This window comes from Acomys minous (assembly GCF_964271855.1).
Source record: "Acomys minous genome assembly, chromosome: 14".
Classification (NCBI taxonomy): Eukaryota; Metazoa; Chordata; class Mammalia; order Rodentia; family Muridae; genus Acomys; species Acomys minous.
The window spans coordinates 105326882-105351870 of NC_140496.1; the positions used below are offsets into that span (position 1 = coordinate 105326882).

A 24989-nucleotide genomic window follows, 5' to 3' on the forward strand; every position below is an offset into this window, starting at 1 on the left:
TTATGCTCATTAAATGTCAATATATAGAAACATCATTAAACATAAATTAAAAGAAAATGAAGTTTCCTATTCGGAGCAAGAAATTCTTTGACTTTAGTACATGTTTAAATGTAATTCTTCACATATAAAGTACTATTATAGGCAGATGTGGGGTGAGAACACTGTGCATTATTTTCATCCCTTTGGAGTCACAGTAAAACTTAATGTCAGGTACTCAGCTCCCAAAAGACTAGGTGAAGACCAGCACTTCAGAGTGGGGAACTTAAGCACCCCAAAGTCAATGTGGCTAAAAACTTAAGAGCAGAAGGCAGTATCTCTTCCTTTTACCATCTCCTTGGAACAATGCTTAGCACAATGTGTTTATATTTTCTATTTATCTTGGATTTTCCATGTAACTGTAGGGATTTTTATTTTTGTGGGGTTGAAAATACTAAAAGTGAATCACGTCTTTCTGAATAGTTTCCAATAGTTAAATATTTTGCCTTCTATACTCGCTAACACAACATTAGAAAACTACACTATTAACAATTATTGTAAACATTATATGGTCAAAAACATTATATTAAAGAAAGTATGATAAAAATGCTGCTGGGTTTACCCGTCATAGACATGGAAAACAGCATGTCCTTTTAAATTAGAATTACTGAATATCTTGAGACTGTAAAGGTTATGCTGCCTTTTGAGTGACACTGAATTTGTAATACAAAGTCAAGATCTCTTAGTAGCTTATATGTGTGGATATAATAATGTGTGTGTGTGTGTGTGTGTGTGTGTGTGTGTGTATGTGTGTGATTGTGAGAGCCACGGGATCAGGGTTTTGATATTAGATAAGGTCTTCTAGACATGGCAGAGAAATTGTACCCCTGAAATTTCAACAAAATGGTTGCCAGAATAGGACCTACATAATGACTTTACCAGTTGACACATCAAGGTAGATGGACAAACTCACAAGAAGTTTCGCCCCTAGGTGAAGAGCTACAAGTGGCCAATGGCTATTGTGAGGAAAATAATCAGCTCTCACCAAGTAACCAGGCCTTGACATATACATGTGAGCAACTCTCGTGTATATACCTTTGGTTAAAACATGGATGTAAACTAAAGATGAGAAAGCATTATTCGTAGGATAATGGATATTATTTCATAAAATGTAGATGCTAACTATACAAACTTTGCATGAGCATAATTTTGACTGCTAGTATGCCAGAACACTACTGCTGCCATTGCTGTCATCATTAGGTCATCATAGTGCCATCTGATGAGTTCAGAGGCTGAAATGTCCTGCATGGTCCATGCAGATGGGATGGCATTCATCTGAGGGAACAACAGTGGGAGGCCATGAAGTAGAGCAAGGACCCCAGTGCCATGGCATTCATGAACTCAGAGAAGCTCAGGCTCCTGTGTGGGGTCTGCACAAGAGCAGAATCATCAACAATCAGTTACGCATAGAGGGAAGGCTCCTGGAGTCCAGCCCCTCCTGAGGAAGCTGCTGGCAGCTAAAGGCTAATAGGAGAAGAAGAGTCCTTGTCCTCAGTGGTGGAGTGACAGCGAAGGGGAGCTGTTCCTCAGCGAGCTACAGGGGATTGGGCCCCTCCTTCTTGTATCAGCTGATAGGAAATCACTAACCATATGTAATACCATTATCAGAAAGCAAGCAAGTAAAAGAGCACCAATGTCAGAAATTATTTCTGGAATATTTGCAGATATAGACGAGTGCAGTGAGTCTGCTGTCTGTGGTGACCACGCTGTGTGTGAAAACCTGAACGGAGGATTTAACTGCTTCTGCAGGGAAGGCTTCCAGACTGCCACCGGGAAGTCGCAGTTCACACCAAATGACGGCTCTTACTGCCAAGGTAACTTGTAGCCTTCAATCTTAAACTATATGAAGTACTTACTACACATTTGCAAAGTATCAATCACCAAGGTTAAAAAAAAAAAGCCAAGTTCACAAAACAAAATCAAGAAACAAACAAACAAAAAAATTGACAGTGAGAGGGCAGCTTGCTTGGGGAAGACAAAGATACGGAGCAGGATAAGAGGAAGCGCAAGGGTGAGTGATCAAGGTGTACCAGTGAGCATGTCTGAAACCATCAAAGAGAAAGGCTGTGGTGCTATGAAATGTGTGGCTGTTGCACATACAGACTCAACAGTGGCCATGGTACCTAAGCAAGATACGTGTAAAATTAACCCAGTTTAATTTCCACCACGGATGGGGAGGGGCACTCAAGGCCTGACTCCTGTCTGAGGAGCTGTTGGTAGCTGTGGGCTACTGGAGGAGGAAGAGTGACTTTTCCTGACAGGTTCCTCCAGTCCCAATGGATCGCCCACACCCATACAGGTAGAGGCAGCCCTCACTCAACTCCGTAGCGTAAACATGCAGGAAGGCATAAAAAGGGGAGAGGAAGAGGGCGGGGAGAAATGTGATGGAGAGTCTTGATGAAAAGTGGAATGGGGTGGGTACAATCAAGGTATAAATGTATAAAATTTTCAAAGAAGAAATTTTTTTTTAAAAAAGAAAGAAAACCAAGACCATCATAGAGAAGACAGAGGAAGAAAATAAGGCATAATCACCAAGTGTGTTAACAGCCGCTGTTGGTTTACATTGCTCGGAGGTTGGTTTTAGGTAAAGTTCATGATAATGCTGCCCAGCTAGGAAATCAGTTCCTTACAGATGCCACTAACAGGACAAAATATGGATACACAAAGGATGTATTAAGTGCCCCAACCATGAAATTATTTGTGCCGTTTGTGATACTTAATGGGTCTGCACACAGCCTTGTTTGGGCTGTTTCCCTACTGGAGCACAGCATGTGCTTCTGAAAGCTCTGAGAGGAGGGGGTGCTTCAGTGACACGCGTGCTGGCAGACCTACAGTCACAGAATGTGGAAGACTCTGGCAGGAAGATTGTCAAGAATTCAAGGGTTTTTATAATGAGCTCCAGATCAGGATTGTAAGACCCCTGTCTCAACAGGAGTGAAAGTCTCTGGCTTGAACTCCACACTTCTCACTTGATTAACTTTGTCTTCATCCCTGCCTCACTTTTTCTACCTTCCACGCAGCTTAGACTACGTGGATTGATGGCTCCTTCCATCCAAGAGTCAACCTTTTGTGGCTCTCTCCATTAGTACTGTAGGATTAGTTTGTGCAGGATGATGGTTTCTGAATATATATTCAAGAAAAAAATAAGTAAGGGGTGCTCCTTAGAGGCTGTGCACTCAGGTTCCTAGGTAAGACATAAAACAGATATATAAACATCATCAGTGCGTGGATTTTTCTAGCCTTTCACTCTGGTAATGTTCTTTATAATCTAGTACCATCACCTTTCTTGCTACTGTAAAGTTCTTCAAGAAGCAAGCAAGAGGCTCTGAGTTTACTTTTTTCCCTATGGTATGAGCTACATGTTTTCCTATGCCTTCATTGTATTGTTAAATGAAATATTGGGAGCAGCTGAATTTAAGACAACAGCCTGATGACATTTTAAATTAGACTCTAATAGCTCCCTTCCTTTTTATACTGATAAAGGGTACCATGCCATCTTGTTATTTTAATAATTGAATTGTAAATTAAAATTTCAGGTTCATTCATTAATCTAATAGAAAGTGTTTCTAAGATGCCAGAACTGGGCTCAGCATACAAAAAAAAAAATCTTTGCATTAATTTAAGGTAATGATCTGAACCATTCAGTTCCTTGGAATCATTCCCCAACCTGGCAGCGTATTTATATTGTATTTATAACTTTAAGGCACATTTCACTGTGGTGTGTAAAATTTTAAATTAAGAATATAAATGATGTGGGCCTAAAAACCTAGCACCTTTATTACAGTGTCAATATATAGCTACTGAGAACCTCAGACTTAATTCTGTGCAATTTATTACTTCATCCATACTCAGATATAATGATTGCATATTAGAATCATAGTCCAAATGTAATAGGAACAAAAGTAATCAATCGTGATAAATTTTAAGAGGACTGAATCACATAATGTGCTGGACCTTAGTTTTCGGCTAAATCACACACAGAAATGAAGCTTTAAAGAGCATATGAAGCCACCTTTATCCTCCAGATCACTTTAAACTGAGTTATCATCAGTTTAGCCTAAGACTAGCAGGCAAATAATTTTAAGTGCACTTTGAAAAATGAGTCTTTATTAAATTAGAACTAACTGTTACATCTTAGATGATGGGAATAGATTTACTGACTTTCTTGACGAATCATGCTACTCAGAAGACAATTTGAGAGTGTGTCTCATGAATAACATTTTCAATACTCTGTCAAAACAGATTGGCCAAATTAGAGTTAAGAAATGCATGCATCCAAGTTTCTTCTTGCTTTCCCCAAATTATGGGCTTTCCCCTGCTTTCTTGCATCAGCTGATAGGAAATCACTAACCATATGTAATACCGTTATCAGAAAGCAAGCAAGTAAAAGAGCACCAATGTCAGAAATTATTTCTGGAATATTTGCAGATATAGACGAGTGCAGTGAGTCTGCTGTCTGCGGTGACCACGCTGTGTGTGAAAACCTGAACGGAGGATTTAACTGCTTCTGCAGGGAAGGCTACCAGACTGCCACCGGGAAGTCGCAGTTCACACCAAATGACGGCTCTTACTGCCAAGGTGACTAATATCCTTCGATCTTAAGCTATGTGAAGTACTTACTACACATTGTGAAGTATCAATGAGCTACATTGCCAAGGTCTATGGCAGGAGTCACTGAGGTTGACAACATAACTTAGAAAGGTCTGTTGTCTCACTGGGTGGAAGACGGAAACAGCGTGTTGAATGTACTTCACATATCCTTCCCTCTTCCTTAAACTTCTCTCTTCCAATTTCCGCGATACATTATATATTCTGGAACTCAAATGGAATCTCAAATGTTAAAGAATGCATTTTTAATATTTAAATGAACAAAAACATTCAAGTCAACACAATCAGCTTAGGACAAATGGTTTGTGGACTCACTGCGGAATGTGTTTTCTTTTTCTACAGAAAGAGTGAATTCAAATTGCCACTTAGAGCATGCCTGCATTGCTGCAAATGTTAATAAAACTTTAAAAAGAGTAAGTAGACACTTTAGGTTGAAATATATTTCATTATGACATTTTGATCATAAAGATTCAAAGTGCCACCAAAGTCCTATTTGAAAACGTTGAGCAGCTGAACCTCACATGGAACTGGAACTATTTGCACACAGCCATGCAAATATTATTTACATCACACCTAGGATTAATGTGAAACTTTCCAAAGCATTGTAGAAGACCTTATCCTGTTTAATTTACACTATTTTCATTAGTTGGTGTACTGGAAAATTATTTTAAAGATGAAAGGAAGTTGTTGAATGAAATAGTTAAAAGACACATTGGCTCAGAACCAGCACCACGTTCTAAGGAGACGCAGTTAAATGCAACTAGATTTTGTACTTCAAAGTGAATACTTCAAAGAGCAAATAAAAAAGTAGGACATTTATAAAATTGTTGTTATGTGAGTGAAAGGGTGAATCACAATATAAGGCGTGAACTTCCGGCCAGGGGATTTCCATTTCATCACCTACTGAGGAATGTTTGGTGGAAAGCAATCAGATTCAAGTTATTAAGTCATAATTTCCACCTTAGGATATCAAGACTTATAAGAACTGATAGATTTAAATATTAAGATAGGTTCACTGGCATCAATCTTATTCTATACTGGAAAAAGAAAGTTATTTCAAAATTAATTTTTAATTGTCCATGAAAATATGCTCTATGTGTTTCTGGAGTATGCTTAAAGCTTTCTCAGTTGTTTGTGAACCCTCTCTAAATAAATTTTGTTGGGGCTGGAGAGAGAGCTCAGCCATTAAGAGCACTGACTGCTCTTCCAGTGGTCATGAGTTCAATTCCCAGCAACCACATGGTGGCTCACAACCATCTATAATGTGACCTAATGCCCTCTTCTGGGCTCCCTCCCTCCCTCCCTCCCTCTCTTCCTCCCTTTCTCTCTGTCTCTACCCCTCTCTCTCTCCCACTCCCTCTCTCTCGTTCCCCCTCTCTCTCACTGAACCAACTTCCCAAGCCTATAAACCTTATTTGTAAATTCCTCCAACAGGTATCTCATTTCCTTTTTCTCGACTCATTGTTTTTCTCAGATTGGACCCATAAAAGAGCAGATGACTTTATTCCATGAAATCTACAGAAATTCTGAGGCTGAGCTCTCTCTGATGGATATAATCACATACATAGAGATACTATCAGAGTCACCTCCACTACTAGACCACATAAACAGCACCAATTCAGCCAAGGATGCCCGTTCCAATTCTTCTCTTACTGTGAGTAGGCGGATATTTAATCCACAGTGTAGTTGATCTTTAAATTGTTTCCTATAATTCTGTTCAGTGGGATATAACAATATTTCTAAAGGCATGTTTTTCCTTAAACAGGAATTTGTAAAAACCATCAATAATTTTGTTCAAAATAATGCAGTTAAAATCTGGGAACAATTACCTACAAATCACAGAAGACTACATCTCACAAAACTGATGCACACTGCTGAGCACGTTACCTTAAGGCTCTCTCAGAACTTCCAAAACACTACTCGATTCGATATGAGTTCTACTGACGTGGGTAAGGCATAGAGGTAACGGTGTGCTTCAAAGTAGCAGAATTTCAAAACAGGACAGTAAGAGGCAGTTCTTGAAATGTTAGATTGCACACAGTTTTGTCAATGCCCAAGTGAATGGAAAGCCATGGTAGTACAGAGGTTGACTATATGGATGCCGCACACCGCCCCATCTTTATTGCCTCTCTTTTTCTGTACGTAAACTGTTTATCGTGAAAGTTGGCAAAAGATATTCCTCCCTTGTCATGCTCAGAAAATCATTTCCTGACCTTAACCTATAATATTTGTGTCAGGAAGTATGGACATAGTATATTTAATTTTTTTCTCTAGGAATTGTGATAGCGTGTGGCCATTATAGTAATGAAGCACAGTTTTCTGCTTCACGCAGTTGTTGAAAAAGTAATACAGAAATTATGAATAAAGCTGAGGATGGGTTCTTCTAAAGAAACAACATGTTTTATTAATCATTGAATGCATCTATATTGCATCTCTGGCTGATATACTGCTAAGCAGTGGTATACTGACAGAAAAATTATTTCACAGGTATTCATTGCCTACCCAAATTAAGAATAAAAATGATATTAATATGTAGGCACACTATGTTTCTGCATGAAGGACATGCTAATATACCCTAAAAGGGAATTATTACTCAAAACTGTAATTACGTCAGTCTTTCTACAGTAAGTTTTATCTACATTGCAGACAGTCTAACAGGTATGCCCATGCGTTTGATATTGAGGCAAGACATTGTCGTCTACAAAGTTCACTCTTGAGGAAAGAATAACTGAGATACAAAACCCTCAAAAATCTGAAGGTTTTAATTAAATTTACTATCTCATGTGATGTTACATTTGCAGCGTTTCTGGCTAAATGTTGTGTGTAGACTGTTGATGAGACAGACCTATAAGACACTGTGGACATTATTGCTTTAGAAATTGGTCTGCATACTCCTGAATGTGTAGACTTTAGTTTTTATTCCAACTCATTAAATATTAAGCCATGAATGCAAGAGTCAAAAGAAAGAAAACAAAAAAAAATGGTACCCAATGCAAATGTCTCTAAATTTAAAAGTAACATTGATTAAACGAATTTCAGGATATTTCTTATGTCCATGGTCTTATTTCAGCTCTCAAAGTTTTCATTTTTGATTCAAACCAAATGAAGCATGCTCACCCCCATATGAATGTGGAAGGAGGCTATGCAAAAGTATTCCCAAAGAAAAAAACTTCATATGACTCAACTGGTAAGACTTTAGCATCTTATGAATACTTGTGCACTTCTAATAAATACTTACTATGCCCTAGACTACGTAAAAAATATACATGTAATTTTCTATAGAAGTATTTTAAGTTCCTATACAGAATATCCATGTTTATAGTTGAGATTTCATTCTGACATGACTACGTGAGGAGATTTTTAACCAAAAATATCCTGATTTTTCATAATGAAACCAAATTTGTAACAGCATGAAGAGGTATGTTTTTTAAAAGTTATTGTTTGCGTTTGGCCTTTTCATTCATCATTCCTTAGCTTGCATATAGTATACTGTAAGTTAAATGCAACTTTTAAAAATTTAAGACAATGAATGCTTTTAATAAGCAATTTAGTGACTATCTAATTTAACAATCTCATTTGGTAGCTGATGGAATTAAGGTGCAAAATTAATGGATTTGTCCTCATGTTTATCAGCAAATAGAGCAGTACTAGAAAGGAAGAAGTTAATAAAGAAATCAACTCAACAAGCTTTTCCTTGTTACCTAACTGGAGTCAAGAAAGTAGTTACTATTTTAATTTATTTTTCCATTTATCTCTTCCTGGAACAATTATCATACCATAATTTCTGTCATAGTTGTTCTCTCATAGGTAGAGATGTTGGATAAACATGAATTGAAACATTTCCTCAAAGAGTGTGTGGGTAATCATAAATATATGTGAAACTATACAACACACATAGAAAGCTTTATGGGCAAAGACTTCATTTTTAGTGACCATTCTACAAGTTAACTTCATGATATTGTCTTTGTTTTGTTTCAGTTCATTTTGTTTTCCATTGCTTGGGTTTTTTTCCTTTATTCTTTATCCTCACTATTATTTGTGTTCTGATCAAAGTGAGAAACATATAGTTACAAAACAAATGAAAAATAGCTGAACCCTTAGCTCTTGTGCTACTAAACCATACTGTAATCAATGAAGCATACATATAATATTTATGAACATATCCACGGAGCCCGTTAAACAGTTGAAATTTCAAAGACAATTTGAATAGTGTTTAGAAGTTGTGGAAAACACATTGAAAATACCTATTATGGTGACAAATGATGAAATTGTCAGGGAATTAAAACCTCAGAGAGATGCTGACTGATTGTATGGTAGCATTGTTATGTTTAATGATGACACACATAAACGGACAGCTCAAGGAGATGGCAATATCAGACCTCACCAATGCAGAGCGAGAAAGTGTCTTTTCCTCAAGGTTAAACCTTAACAGAAAGAACAAGCCTACAAACTGATATAGCATCCCAATGATGTCTGTATATGACTTTTCTTGTGAAATTGATTAGAAAAATTTTAAAAAGGTGCCATTGGAGGGAATTCAGAGGGGATCAAAAGGCAGAAACTGTTCTTTACATTATTTTATAAGCTGATTTTAGAAATGTGATAGGGACTAGGTGTGGTGACAAAACAAGATTCTGTGCTCTGATCCTTGGTTTTACCATTTTAGAAACGCATAATAGTTAATGACTTCTACATATTTTTCTTTAATTACTTGTGAAATTAGGACAATAATCAGACGTCCAAACAGACCACTGAAGAATATTCTGCTAAGAAGAACCTTTAGCATTCTTCAAAAACAAGGAACAATAAAGCCATTTGGAAACATGATTCTTTAAGAAGTTCATTGTGCAGTCCATATTGGAATATGTACTCTTGAAATTTAACATGCTGGGAAATCATAACTTTTTTCACTCTGATGGTTTTCCACTAATATAAGTTGCAAAGCATTATTGCATCACTGGGAAAAATGATTGATAGCATTTCAAAATAATAATTAAAAACAACAACAGCAACAACAAATGAATCTCAGGGAAAATAGCTACTAACAGGTGCACATATATATATACATATATATATGTATATGTATATATATACTAGAACTTTAACACAGTCATTTGCACTAAATAAATACTCACACATTTGTTATAGACATTGAATAAAAGGCTGTTTTTTGTTCTTAGAGAAAGATATGCTAATGCTAACAGAATATAGAAAGAGTACAGGACAAAGAAAGTATAAACATCATAAGCAAGAGAGCAGATGGAATTCAGTATGAAACAATGTATTCTTTTCAAATGAGTCTACATCTGCAATCCCTTTTGTTGGTGAGTGGGCCTTATTTCTTAGCAGAAAGATTTGTTGTGTTAGTTACAGAGTATCTGGCAGGAAACCTTAAAAGAGGAAAGATTTATTTGGCTCACACTTTGAGTTTGTCCATCATGTGGGGAAGGTATGGAGGAGTGTATGGCAGAGAGTATAGAGGAATTATAATCCAGCAACATGGCTCCTCTGGCAAGGGATCACACCCAAAGACCTTCTAGGTCTGTGTGATCCAGCTGAATGACCTTGAATCCCATGGGGGCAGAACACAGACATGCTCTTAGTACATATTTTTAATTCCAAAGACTGAAGGTAAGTTAGTTTGTAGAAGGAAGCATCCATGTTTGAAAGTGATGTATAACTGAGAAGCAAAAAAAGTGAGAAATCAGAGAAAGATTAGACAGAATAAGTCAGAAATAGGATATGTCCAACTATCAGAAGAGAAAGGCTACTTAAAAGCAGCACAGAGCGAGAGAGAGAGAGAGAGAGAGAGAGAGAGAGAGAGAGAGAGAGAGAGAGAGAGAGAAGAGAGGAGAGAGGAGAGAGGGAGACGGAGACAGAGAGACAGAGAGACAGAGACAGAGAGAGCACAGTGGAGTACAATACAGGAATATAGTGGAGTTTGGAAGTCAGTACAGTTTGGGGCAGTTGGATGCAGCTCAGTTGAGTGCAGTTCAGTTTCTGGAGTCCAGAGGCAGTTTTTCTGCAATTCAGTGAGATGCCAAGGGAAGCCAGTTTGAATCAGTCAGCTGAGTGAGGAGTTTTGAGCCAGAACAGCTGAGCTGAACCAGCCAGCCTGAGTTCCGAAAGAAGTAAAAAGGGTGAGCTTATTCAGCAGTAAGTCTCAGAGGGTGAAAGCATTCTAGGCCTAGTTGACAGACAGAGTCTGGAAGCTGAAGCCTTCAAGGTCCAGGCATGCAGAAGATTAGATTGTACAGAGGCTACAAGCTTCAGCCTAGGGAAAGTTAGAAATGTGCTGGGCTCAGTCCAAGCCATGTATTAGTAAAGTTTGGTACAACTCTCATCTAATCTCCTTATCTGAGGAAATAAAAACATTTACAAGAGGGAAGTGGAGTGCAAAGGAAATTCCATGCATGCCACGTAGAGAAAGAAGAACGGAACTAGGAGTGACAATAACTTTTTTAAATTTTTTATTTTATTAATTTATTCATATTACACCTCAATGGTTATCCCCTCCCTTGTATCCTCCCATTCCTCCCTCCCTCCCATTTTCCCCTTACTCCCCTCCCCTATGACTGTGCTTCAGGCCCAGTGAAGGATGTCTTCACTGCAGGTAGCACCTCATGAATAGCTCCCTAGCCTTCAAGATGCCCCCACCAGCTGGATATCAAGCACCCAAAGCACAGTTGAGTGGGGAACATTTCACAATCAAGTCTGGTAACAAAGTACAAAGATTAATAATTTCTAAAATTAACAAATGAAAACATTCAAAATGTTGGAAGAAAAAATATTTGGAGATTTCTATGGCACCCCTTGTCCAAAATCACAAATTGGTGTTTAAAAAAGCACCACTTTAGATAACAGTAGGTAATAAAATAATTTAGGTGCACCTTTTCTTACCCACTTTTAATTTCCTTTGGGACCATTTCTTACTATGGCCCCTAAGAAGGAACCATCCCGATCAATGGGCCTGACATTTCCTGAAGTCTTCAGTTCTTCCTTCAAGCCCTAGTCAATCTACAGAACACATTAGCATCATGGCCATTTCTAAGAGCCTTGATGTCACTAGCTCAAATACTCCAGACAGTTCTGGTTAGAACTCTGCTTTTGCTGACCAAAAGCAACTGGGAGGAGGGAAGAAGTCATTTGACTTGTAGGTTACAGCCCATTATGAAGAGAAGCTAAAGGAAAACCTGGTGGTAGAAACTAACCAGAAGCCATGGAGGAACCCTACTTACTGGGTCTTCCCAGGCTTAGGTATCACTATCTTCCTTACACAGTGTGACACACACCTGCCCAGTGACATCACCGCCCGCAATGGGTTGGCATCGCTTATATTAATTAGCAATCAACAAAAGAGACATGTTCTCAGGTCAATCTGATGGAAGCGTTTCTTCAGTTGAGGTTCCTTCTTCCTCAGGTGTTGGCAAGCAAGTTTAATCTTCACATAGACTGATATCTGTTTGTTTCATGGATCAGTGTTTTCCAAACTGGTAGGTCAAAAAAAGATTCTGTGATGTACCTGGGTCAATCAAGGCCTTGTAACAACTAAAATGAGCAGTAATGTACTCAGAAACTATTTCTCACACAATCATATGGAAAGACTGCTACTTATCAGTGTGGTGTTGAGGAACCCAGTTTTGTGGCCACAGTGCTTTCTGAACACATACTATTGATATTTGTCTTTGTGATTCTGCATTTGGGCAGTAATAAGGTAAAACATGGCTTCTTTGACTCCACAGAACTGTTTGCTTTCAACTTCAGGAGGAAAGATTGCAATGATTACAAGGCTGAGCTCAGAGGTGTATCCAAACTTAATCAAGTCTCAGTCCTCTTATTTCCAGTCCATTTGCACAACGCATGAATTGAAACTTGCTCTTAAGGGGTGAATATGCCTCAAACTCTGTCTCTCTTTTAGGATCAGGCCAAAGCTTATGAAAAGATGATGTCATGATAGTTCACAGAGGTCAAAGAATGTAAGATACGGATGTAAATGATAATGTACAGATGGGATATTTTACCTTACCTTCCAATATGAATTTTTATTACTTCTATAGAGTATAACTTGTCTACTCATTTTTTTGTGTGTTGAAGATCTTTAATGTACTTTCATTTTCTAAGAGTCCACTGACTACATTCATTTGATTGACAGGCAGTATTGTAGTTGCATTCCTGTGCTATAAGAGCCTTGGTCCCTTGCTTTCCTCCTCTGAGAACTTCTTACTGGACCCTCAAAATGATAATTCTGAAGGGAAGGAAAAAGTCATTTCTTCGGTGATTTCTGCCTCAATTATCTCAAATCCACCCACATTGTATGAACTTGAAAAAATTACATTTACACTAAGCCATGTAAAGGTAAGTTGTTTGGGGTGACCTTTAAAATTGGTGTACATTCAGTGAACTGGAATATACTTTGGTGGTGTTACTTTAGTTACGTATGACTCTTAGAGAATAAATATATTGAAAATTAAACAGAAAGTGTAATACAGCTTTTATCCCTTCTTTCTTTTCAATGATGTAAATTGAACCCAAGTTGTTCCTTTCTAAGCTTGCACTCAACCAATGATCTACACCCCAACACTGAGCTAGTTTTCTATAAAATAATTTGCATTTCTAGTTCTTCTCGAAATTTCTTGTCAATACTAATGAGTGACATGTGTAAAGTTGTAGATTAAACTTTATTCTAGTTTTACTTTAAGTGCATTATTAATTTTGGAAGTTCCTAAGTCCACATCTTTAAAGGCTAAAGATACCATTTAAGAGCTTGTGAAATGGCTCTGTGAGCAAAGCCTGACAACCTGAGGTAATCCTTCAGAAGCACATGCAAATGACAGGAGGGCAGACTGCTTCCTGCACACTGTCCTCTAATGGCCGCACCGGTACTACAGCATGTTTGTGCATGTGTGTGCTTGTGCACGCACTGCACACACACACACACACACACACACACACACACACATGTAACACGCTCACATAACATCATCATCTATGAAAAGCCCCCTAGAGCTACTTTCCATTTAAGTTTCTTCTTTTTTCTCATTTCATAACTTTTATATACAAGTAGAATGTAAGATCAACAGTAAGTACACATTGTTTTGGTTAATATTGTATTTTTAGTGGATAATTGACAAATGCTTGATAAAAGTAAGCATTTGCTGAGTAAAGACAGATGATGAATGCAATGCTCTTTCTGTTTGAAGTATGCATGATGTCACTTGATAAAAATTATCACAACTCTACAAAAATTGAAAAAACATAACCTCACTGCAATATAAATTTCTAATCTGCTACAAAAGATCAAATGTCATGTCAGCGTTGATTACAGAATCACACCTCAGTCATCAGGCCAATCCTAGCAGGGATGTTTTAAATGCAGCCAAAGCAGTGATGCTGTCTGGAGTTTCCTCTTTGTCTCATGAGTGGGATGCTTGTTTTTCAGCTCTCAGATAAGTACAAGACACAATGTGCCTTTTGGGACTATTCAGCCGATGCCATGGACAACGGCAGCTGGTCCTCAGAAGGCTGTGAGCTGACATACTCAAATGAGACCCACACCTCCTGCCGCTGCAGCCACCTGACACACTTTGCCATTCTGATGTCTTCTAGTCCCTCCATTGTAAGTCAGGTTTGCACTTTGTGTTCACAAAGTCTCAGTCATCCTTATCAGTCTTCCTTTTTCCTTTTTACCCCATATTATCAAAAAGAATGATCTTTTCATGTTTTTCTTGGGGGCCTACAGCATGTTCAGCGTAGTTGAAGCCCCTGCATTTTTAAAATTTGTTTTGTTTTGGTTTCGTCTCTCTTTCCTTCCCCTCTAGGATATGCATGATTTGGAATATTTAGGTCATTTCCTATCAGAGGCTTACTAGTCCAAAGCATCTGTTAGGTTTCGAGAAAAAGGTTATACCTTTCCATTGCTCTGGATGTTACATGATATTTCAATAACTGGTCACACATTTTACTCTCATAGTATCTGGAAATGTTTTTCTTTATAATGGGTTCATTTTGATGCCTAAAAAAAATCTGACACATTTTTACCCAATATATCCTTAAAAACATAATACCATAAAGATTTTCAAACATTAAAATGTAAGGTAAATATACTTATAATGCATATTTTGCTTCTGTAGTATTTACTTGGACTGCATGATTGCTACTGCCACCACTACAACTAATTATTATTATTATTATTATTATTATTATTATTATTATTATTATTTTGTATCTCTGTGTTGTAATCTTCATCGGTTGCCGATTCTAAGTTTCTTCACCAGGTCATTAATTTACTTCCATTAACACTTATAACCCATGAAGCTTATTAAGTGTCACAATGCATTTGTTTAAAGTAATATCAACTATAAAATGATTTTTTTTTCTCATGGTGTTAAGGAGGAAAGCTTCTATTTTTCATGTGAAAATAAGCAAGTCGTCTATGTTTCAGTCTCAACTACACTACTTTGGTCTTCACATATCCCATTTTTCTTTTACCTTTGTTTAATGTGTTTTAGATGAATCACCTCATAGACATCAGCATTGGACTTACCACTGATAAATCTGTTTTAATTAACCATTTTCCCATTACAATGATGAATTGCCTTTCCAATATCATGCAACTGATGGTGATAACATTATTCAGGCATGTACTAATATATACTGTGCTTAGAGAAAAAAATCACTAATTATAGTACTGTTAGCCTGGTACATGATTTATATCAGCTTTCTCCAGATATTAGGAACAAGTTTTTCTCACCTAAATGTACATTTTTATTTTTATGTTTTATGAACATTTTGATTAATACTTCCCTGAGAAGTTCGTTATGGATTGCAGTCTCCTTGATACGTCACTAAGTCTTCCTCTTAACAACCCTGCTATTATCTGACCTCAGGATATTAAGGATTATAATATCCTGACCAGGATCACTCAGCTTGGGATAATCATCTCCCTGATTTGCCTCGCCATATGCATTTTCACCTTCTGGTTCTTCAGTGAAATTCAGAGCACCAGGACCACAATTCACAAGAACCTCTGCTGCAGCCTTTTTCTTGCAGAGCTTGTTTTCCTTGTTGGGATCAACATGAATACAAATAAGGTATGCAGCCTGCCCCCAGCTGCTCTTCATCCTTGTTTTCTCTTCTGTTTTCTAACTGGTGTCACATGGAGCAGACATGCTGGAGAATTGTTAAAGTTATCTGTTCTGTGTTTCATAATGCTAACATATCTGAATGACACAGTCATCAAACCCATTAAACAAAAAAAAATAACTTTCATTATATGAATTATTGACACAACTAAAATTTTACACCAAAGGAATTCCTGGGGGGGTTTTTGTTTGTTTGTTTGTTTGTTTGTTTGTTGCATGAGCAATAAGAGAGAACTAAAGACAAGTGGAAATAAAGCTCGCTTTAGTATTAACAGAAAGCACAAAAACAGTTGGGATGGCCTCACCAAAGATTTCATGTTTTAAAATCTATATCTGGACAGAAGTGGAACCTGAAACGGAGTTAAATATGCAATACACTTATTTAAAATGTGCTCATGAGAGAAAACTGGAATTGCAGACTGGAAGAGTCAGGCCACAAGTTCAGCTGGCCCTGAGTGGAGGAAAGAAGGGAACTGGTGCTCCTCTAGGGGTCATGCCAGCTGCCATGGAGTCCTTGACTGATCACAACAATCCTCCTTGGTCTCTAGGCAACTGGGATATAACCTGATGGCTGGCAGTAGCTCTAGGTGAAGATGTGAACAACTCTGAAGCTCACACACAACAGCAGCAGCTAGAATCTTAACCACCTTCCATGGACTGGCTCAATGTATTCTTGGGACGGTAAAAAGGCAAAGGCACCTTCGCATTTCTGTGCCTCTTGGAAATCTTCCAAGGACTGAAGCCAGGAACCAATAATTAGGTTTTCACTCTGAATTAGGTGCCATGGAACACCCTTTTTTATATATACAAAATGTTTCTAGGCTTTGCAGCAGGATTCGTGATACCTCTCAACTTTATATATCTCTCATCCCTCTGATGTGTATTTCCTCTTTCCCCTCACCCTTATTTTTGAACTACAACCCTTACATAGTGTATTTGTCAGCTCTTTGCTGTCAAATCTACCCATATCTCAATACCAATTTCCTCATGAGTGACTTCCAAATTCCAACTTCCAGGAATCTTTCTTTTCCCTAACTTTATATGATAGTCTCCCACATATTTTAATATATGATCCCACTATTCTTGAAATACAGTTTTAATTTTTTGCTTTATGAGTATTTTTCCTACATGCATATGTGTGTAGCACTTGTGTGCTTAGTGCTAGCAGAATTAAGAAGAGGCCATTGGATCTTGGAACTGTATTTCCTAATGATTTTCAGCAACAATGGGCCCTGAGAACCATACCTGGTCCTCTGCAAAAGCCAATGGTTGTTCTTAATCACCTAGCTATTTCTCCATTACCTATGTCGGCTTACTAGGGGAAATAATTATGTGTATTCTGTGATCTCTCCAGTAATAAATATTATTTATTTTTACAGTCAATAATTAGTTCTCATAAGCCTAACTCCATGGGCTGGAGAGATGACTCAGTGCTTACAAGCACTTGCTGCTCTTGACAAAGACCAGAATTCCCAGCACCCACATCTGGTGGCTCACAACCACCCATTAAATCTAGTCTCAAGAAATCTGACACTATCTCTGGCCTGTAAATACACCACATGCATATGGTATCCATACAGACAAGTAGATACACATACACATAAATGGTCTTTCTTTTTTAAAAAATAATAGCAAATTTAATTCTAAGTCCAGTTCCAAGAAATAAGTGAATACTCATGAAAAATGTTTAACTAAAACACATTTAGAATTTACATAAGAAATTTACAGCTCTAAGCAATTCTACAATGGATGTTTTGGTAAAAAAAAAATATACGATATATACATTTTAAATCATGCCACTTAACCAAGATGCTCACTTTGTTTTATATGGTTTAACAATAATTTACATTCTTTGAACTTTATTAAAATGGAAAGAATGATGATATCCAGACAGAAGTCAGTTTAAACCATCATATAGCCACTGAGAAATGGTTCAAGTGTGAAGAGTCCCTAATTTATCCCAGAACATCAGTGCATACGAACAACAGATCTGTGGGCAAGTCAATAGCATAATTCTATCATAAGATCATCTGACACTTCCCATTGGTGAGGTACAGATCTTTTAAACCAGCTACAAGCAGGACATCTTAAAAAATGAAACTGGTGAGACGTGAATATTTCAGTGCAGTCAGTCATGATATGAAGAAGAGAACGTGGAGATATGCTGTGATCACTGTAAGGAACATGGTGCTTATGGTTTCTCCCTTCTTCTGCATTCCAGCTGGTCTGCTCTGTCATTGCTGGCCTGCTCCATTACTTCTTCTTAGCTGCCTTTGCCTGGATGTGCATTGAAGGCATTCACCTGTATCTCATCGTTGTTGGAGTCATCTACAACAAGGGGTTTCTGCACAAGAACTTTTATATCTTTGGCTATCTCAGCCCAGCTGTAGTTGTTGGATTCTCAGCATCTTTAGGATACAGATACTATGGTACCACCAAAGTGTAAGTTAAACAGACTTTGTGAGCATTTGAAAGACACTACTGAGTGCACACTGTGTCTTTGAGGATGTTGTTTTGCTAGAGTCCATGCAGCATATTTACTGATTTTTATATCCCACTCACTTTTCAGATGTTGGCTAAGCACTGAAAACAACTTCATTTGGAGCTTCATAGGACCAGCATGTTTAATCATTCTTGTACGTATATAAAATTTGCTATATTTTGATAGTACTAGCTATGTTTAAGTAGAACGCTCCCAAATCAGGCATTTAACTTTCTAAAAAAAAACAAACTGATTTTGACCACTTACAGTCAAACTTTTTTTTACCGTTTAATATATTGTGTTAAAATGGGAAAATGCATAACTTGCAAGTGAAAACCAATAACCATTCATTCACCTCTCCTGGGGAAGGATAAATTGTTGCATAGTGTATCCAAGGAATGTCAGAAATATCAGTCGGCCTTATCAGTAGTGTCTCTGCATCCTACACTGAAAGGGTGCCAACCACCTGATAATCTAGCATTTCAAATGTTTACGTTATTTAATCTTTTATCGATGATCGGTCATCTTTGAAAATTAGACTGTCATCTTCAGAGTTTTGTCATCTTTATGTACCCTGTCATCACAAAGTGATTTTAAACTAAATTGCAACATCAGAGACAAGAACCCACTATTTCTTGCAAGCAGACAAGTTGTCTATTGATAGTCCTATTTCAACAAGGAAGAAGGCCTTTTAATTCTTATTGAAAGTGGTTTCAAACCTACACATTTGGCAGGTATTATATGTTCCAGTCTGAATAAAGACATTTTTATATGTCTCACGAGCATTTCTGAGTGCTGAAAGTTTTCAGTAACCATTCTGAATATAATAGTCTGTCAATGAAGAAGGGAGGCCTGGCGAGATGCAAGAAAGGAGCGAGTTGTCAGAATAAAAACTGTGAGAATATTTTGGACTACTTTGTCTCCTATGATTTGACCATACACTAGACTCCTTTTTCCTTGCTCTCTTCTCTTGAATCTTTTATGATTTTGAGGAAACTAGTAAACAGAGATGGCTCTGTATGCAAAGCATAGAGATCTCACCAAGAATTGTTTGCTAGTGATGTGGGTATAATCAAGTGCATTCAAAAATGATGTTTCCTAATGACCACAGACAATTGTTCATAATTCTCAGAGTTAATCCAGTAAATGTTTTTAAACTACTGACTAGACATCTACTACCATTATTTGGTCTAATTTAATTTCTTACAGCTCCAGTATTACAGTCTATACTATAATACATGCCAAGTTGTGCCCAATTCACATATCTTCTCTGGTGGTTTTGATATGAGTATTTCACGTGAAGTCATGTTGTGTGTTCTGTTCCACTAATGTCTTCTCAACACATCGAGTGAATTTTCTGTGAACAATGATTCCTAATGCCTAGGTGAAACATGGAAGCCTAGGAATTATGATGAAGACAGGAAGAAATGGGCCCTGTTCCCCTATACCAAGATGGGGTGGTATTTTTTTTTCTGAAATCGCATTTTAAAGTTGCTTATAAATGAATATAGATGCCTGTGAGTGAATTAATCAGACTCTGGATGAGCTAAGGCTGAATCCTGAAAATGGTCCAGAAATGTCAGTGATCTAGTTTGAAATGAACAAACCGGTCCACTTTCTGTGCAGATTTTGCATGCTAGCCTTTCCCAGGTTGACCAGAAGGTCGGTTTGCTTAAGAAACAGGTGAGGCATCTTGGTTTTTCTCTAAAACTCATAACATTTAATTATTGTGTCTAATAAAATATTCCATATATTAACTACTGTATCAAAAAGAGTTAGTTAACTCTAGTCACCCTGACTCTGTAGCCACACTTGAATATCTTGATGGTGCAGTGGTATAACATGACATCAACTGAAACATTCCTCTTGCCACAGAATAATCTCTCGTTCAGTGATAAAGTCAGAGAAACTGGGCTCCAATCATACTTTCTTCTTGGCCTGAGACTTCTCATATTTTGGGGGGAAGACAGTAAGACAACAAATGTCTCAACATGAGGAGTCATTGTCAACAGTGAAGAATATTGTCTCTAGACCTTTTGTTTTGCTGCCAGTATCAGGAAAAGATGGTGGTCACCCAAGAACAGCAAAGTATGGTGAACATACTTCTATGAGGTCATTGAAATGTGTCCCCTTATTTCAGGCCACATGGGAGCAGAAACTATCACCCAGTTCTGATTAGAGTTTCTGGCAGGCTGCATGCGTCCTAGAGTATTTAATAGAAGGGAAAGGGAAGTTATCATAGAGTGGTCCTGAAAATAAAAGGAAGAGAAAACACACACACAAAAACTTCAGCTCTTCTGCAAACGAAGAAATAGATCCAGGGATACTGAGGAATAACTCTAATCTTAGAATTTAAGATGCTAAAGCAAGTATATCCTGACACCACCATCTTCCTCAGTTTCATAACTGTTTTAAACCAGCCTAGGGGAGAAAAGGAGACTCTGCCTCAAAGTGAAACAGAACAAAGAAGAAAACAAAGGAAAAGAAGGAAGGAAGGAAGGAAGGAAGGAAGGAAGGAAGGAAGGAAGGAAGGAAGGAAAGAAGAAGGCAATGGGGGAAAAGAAGAAAGAAAAAAGCAGAGAAAAAGAAGACAAGGAAAAAAAGGGAAGCAAGAGAAAGGGGTCGCAGGTTCCCCAGGTCAAACAATGCTGCAAACAACTAAGAGAAAGGGTTGGATTGAGACATGGTTGCTTCTCTCTGGTGAATAGAAGGAAGCAGTGTAGAAATGGAGTGCTATAAAGGACTGCTTATAGAGATGGAAAGAGCAGGGTTTGCATTTATGGGAGATAGGACAGGGAAAGGATTTAATTGTGCACTTGAGTTGCTGTCCAGCAGTCCTTTGAGCTTGTAGGAATCCTTTGGGAAAAGAGCAAATGGCAGAGCAAGAAACAGAATTGAAAACCAGACACCAGAGTGGGCTTATTCTTGTGAGTATTCAAGAATTAATTTTTCCATAGGTATCAACTTGGTCTAGACTATTACCTCTTACTAACTAACCAGCTAAACAAACTAGTTATCAACTAAATTCACTTAACTAGTTCTCTACTTTTATAATCATGCCTTTTCCCTGACTAAATTTCTAGTATTAAAAAGTAAGTATTACAATTTACTAGGTACACACTGCTTTGACACAGCTATTACTTTAATACTCAGTACCCTTAGATATCCTATAGTTTTATTTTCCTATTGGAACATGTGAAAATGAGATTTGAAAATGATAAGTGATTGGCATAAGCTATAGCTCTATCAATGGGCCTTGAAGCTATTTCTTACCTTTATTTCTAAACTAAAGCTTGCAATTTTTTTTCTTGACTCTTGGGTAACTACCTTCCAGTCTCAATTGGGGATGGCCTGAATCTAAGGGAGTCCATTGCCTACCATCGAAGTGCTGACAGTTCCCCTTGCTAGGCAGGTGAAGACCACAAGTGATGATGGAGACTTGGGAATCCATGTCTCTCTTCCTGTTTCCAGCCTTCCCTTGCCATGTCTCTGCAGACCACACCCTTTAGCCTTGTTTGTATGCTTGACTGAAAAATTTTGGGAGCCTTTTTCCCTCCATAATCTTGACATTTTTCTGTAAAGTTGTGCTTTCAGAAATTATTAATTAGTGCAGAGAGTCATGGGACCATTCCCAGACTTGAAACTATTCTATTTCTTTAAAGTGCTCACATAAAATTTAGATTCTAATCCTCTGTTGTACCTTTAACACTCTATTATTGCACATGATAACTTTCTGTGTATACTTCTGGGCAACCCCAGAACACATAAGTGCCTAATGAATCCTCAGTAATCATTTTTGAATTTTAATTGATTTGCTAATAAAACCATTCTGATGCATGAGGCAGCAGGAAAGGCCATGCAGTCTTTCTTTGTGTATTTGATTTCTGTGTCCTAGTCTCCTAAAAGATAAATGAAGGGAATAAAAGCTTCACCATGCAATGATAAATATCATGCTCCTAAAAGCATCCATTCTTCAGCAATTAAAATGGAAAATCCCAAATGATTCAGAAGAAATTCTTATTACTCTCCTATTCTTACTTTTTGTGCTAAAAAGTCAAACAAAAAGGACAGATTCTGAAACAGGATTTCCAAAGCTCCAAATCATATGCATTAGAATATGTGTGATTAAATACAGCACATGTACATGTGTATGCCTGTGCTGATCCTAGCACTGAAAATGTTAGTGAATATGTCACAGCATTTAAGTATAGCAAAATACAATATACGTGCCTGCTATTATCTAGTTTGTGGCTTACAGTCCACTTTGCCAAAAAAGTTAACTAAAATAAAATAGAAACTTAATAAAAATGGATAATATTAAGTTTGTAGAATAAAGACAAAGTATAAGTTAAGTTTTAAATTTAAATGGATAGTTAGTAGTGATGGTTTTATGACCTTGAGTGAGAGACAAGACTTGTCTGAGATATAAGGATGTTCTGGGACCATTTATAGTCACCACCATCTTACATGGTGTCCTGAATGTCACGCAGAAGACTGAACCACCTTAAATGGCACTTGTTAGTGTTTAAGAACAGAGCTCAGGTGTGTGTTGGGCTTCAAATCAGAACATAAAATGCCTTTGAGCCATAATAAGGATGAGTAGCAACTGAATTATTTCAGCCCTGGCATTCTTGCTGCTCTTCGGTATGTTGCTTCAAACACAGATTCGTCCATTTAGTCTCCTCTGATAAAAGTCAACTGCTAAAATATTTGAACAGCAACATTTTCTCCATCAATGCTACACAAGCCCTTCCTCAGATATGAATGCATTAATATAAAGGATCTCTCTTGCATGCAGAAATAGGACACTGGTGACCCCATTGGTTCTATTTATGAATCATAACATTTAAAAATTTACGACTGTGACTGCATATGAAAAGCCCCACTATGCTTTGGAAAGTATCCTGGCTGGGAAAGAGACATCGAAGTCTTTGGGAAAGTGAACTCAAGCTGCAGACAGTTGCCATATTTTTTCAATATTTTTAATCTTTAATGTTGAGTTATTTTAGCAAAACCTATACAAGCTGTTAGATTCAAGTAAACAATATTAAACAATAGGATTCAACTATGTCTTTACCAGAAAATTTTTCAATTAAAAATCTATCCCTCTCTCATTTATAAACCCTGACTACAGTTTCCGGTCTCTTCACTCCTCCCAGGTCACCCCACACCCCACCTCTCCTCTCCTCAGGATCCACTCCCACTACTTTCCCTTCATAAAAGAACAGGCCTCCAAAAGACAACAACCAAATGTAATAAAACAAGATAAAATAAGACAAATTAAAAGCCCTCATATTGAGGTTGGACAAGGTAACCCAATAGGAAGAAAAGAGTTTCAGGAGCAAGCAACAGAGAGGCACACCCACCACTGTTGGTAGGAGCACCACAAGAACATGAAGCTACAGCCTTAACATACATGACGCAGATCCGTGCAGGCCCCTTGATTGCTGCTTTGGTCTTGGTGAGCCCATGTGATGCCTGCTGAGTTAATTCAGTGGGCCAGGTTCTCCTTGTGTATTTCATCCTCTCTGACTCCTACAATCTGTCCTCTCCCTCTCTTCTTTAGGGTCCGATTTTCTTAAAAGCTGTGATCTTTCATTAGGATTTAAATCAAAACTCTAGCAATAAAACATTGCAATGTTACTACATACATACTTACACTCATCCAGACAATGCACCACTGAAGTGCAGTAGCATTCCGCTCTGCCTTCTGTGTCTAATCTCCTAGCTCCCTGCCAAAAAATACCAATTAAAACTACTGAAAATGAATTGTTCATATAACTCATACAAGACTGTTGAAAATTTCTATATGTATATGCATGTATACATATATTCTGTGATGCCATTACATTTTGAATTTTGCAATTGTATAAGATTGAAAGACATATAAATATCATAAGACTGTATATTCCGTACTATGTTTGCACTTCCTACAACTTTTTCCTTCTGTTGCATATATATATATATATATATATATATATAGAGAGAGAGAGAGAGAGAGAGAGAGAGAGAGAGAGATCTGCCTGGACATTTGTTCTTCCTTCTTTATATTTATTCTGTATTCTCACAGATTATTCTCACATTATTCTGTTGTATGTATGTACACACTCAATTACAAACTCAAAAACAAATCTTGAATTACCTAGAGCTTAATACATATCTTGTCCATCTTTCTGTACTAGAGCATACAGTTTTACCATCCTCATCCTTGATTATTATGAGTGTGTATTTTAAAATCTTTCTAAGGATGAATATTTGTTTCCAGCATTTCCTTAATAAAAATGATGTTACATAAAGAATCCAAGTCCCACTACAGCTGCATGTCCATCAAGACAGACTTAGGAAGTAATTCTTAGAGGAAGGAATGCATGTATGGGTTAGAATGTAAACTTTACAAAGTTATCCCATTAAAATTATATGACATGATTTTGAGAAAGCCCTTTTCTAATGTCTATGCCAACATTCAGTATTATTACCTGTTGTGGTGTCAAAATGGTGATCTTAGACTAAATAAAGGCAAAAAAGCATTCCAATGGAGTAGTGTCACTGCAATTTGAGGGAGTCCCTTTGTGCTTGTCAGATGATACTGTGGCAATTGGAATTCCCACGTGGGATTCTTGGTCTCATTGTTAAAGAATTTAAGAATGGATTCAAGCAAACTAAAGGACAATTTAATTAGAGTTTAAAAGAAAAAGAGCAGGACAAGCAAGTTATAAGTCTTA

At 37.5% G+C, this 24989-nt stretch overlaps 1 protein-coding gene across 2 annotated transcripts in view; it reads left to right on the forward strand.

Annotated features, from left to right (window-relative positions):
• ADGRL4 (adhesion G protein-coupled receptor L4) overlaps window positions 1-24989 on the forward strand; it is a 95773-nt gene that overhangs the window by 51892 nt on the left and 18892 nt on the right. The window contains exons 3-13 of one of the 2 annotated variants that reach the window (XM_084756293.1): window positions 1701-1850; window positions 4465-4614; window positions 4987-5057; window positions 6119-6298; window positions 6410-6593; window positions 7715-7831; window positions 12797-12999; window positions 14084-14260; window positions 15531-15734; window positions 18007-18227; window positions 18355-18421. In XM_084756293.1, the coding sequence (XP_084612419.1) occupies window positions 1701-1850; window positions 4465-4614; window positions 4987-5057; window positions 6119-6298; window positions 6410-6593; window positions 7715-7831; window positions 12797-12999; window positions 14084-14260; window positions 15531-15734; window positions 18007-18227; window positions 18355-18421 (1724 nt within the window). The remainder of the gene's footprint in view (window positions 1-1700; window positions 1851-4464; window positions 4615-4986; window positions 5058-6118; window positions 6299-6409; window positions 6594-7714; window positions 7832-12796; window positions 13000-14083; window positions 14261-15530; window positions 15735-18006; window positions 18228-18354; window positions 18422-24989) is intronic. The other variant, XM_084756294.1, reaches the window with a different exon arrangement.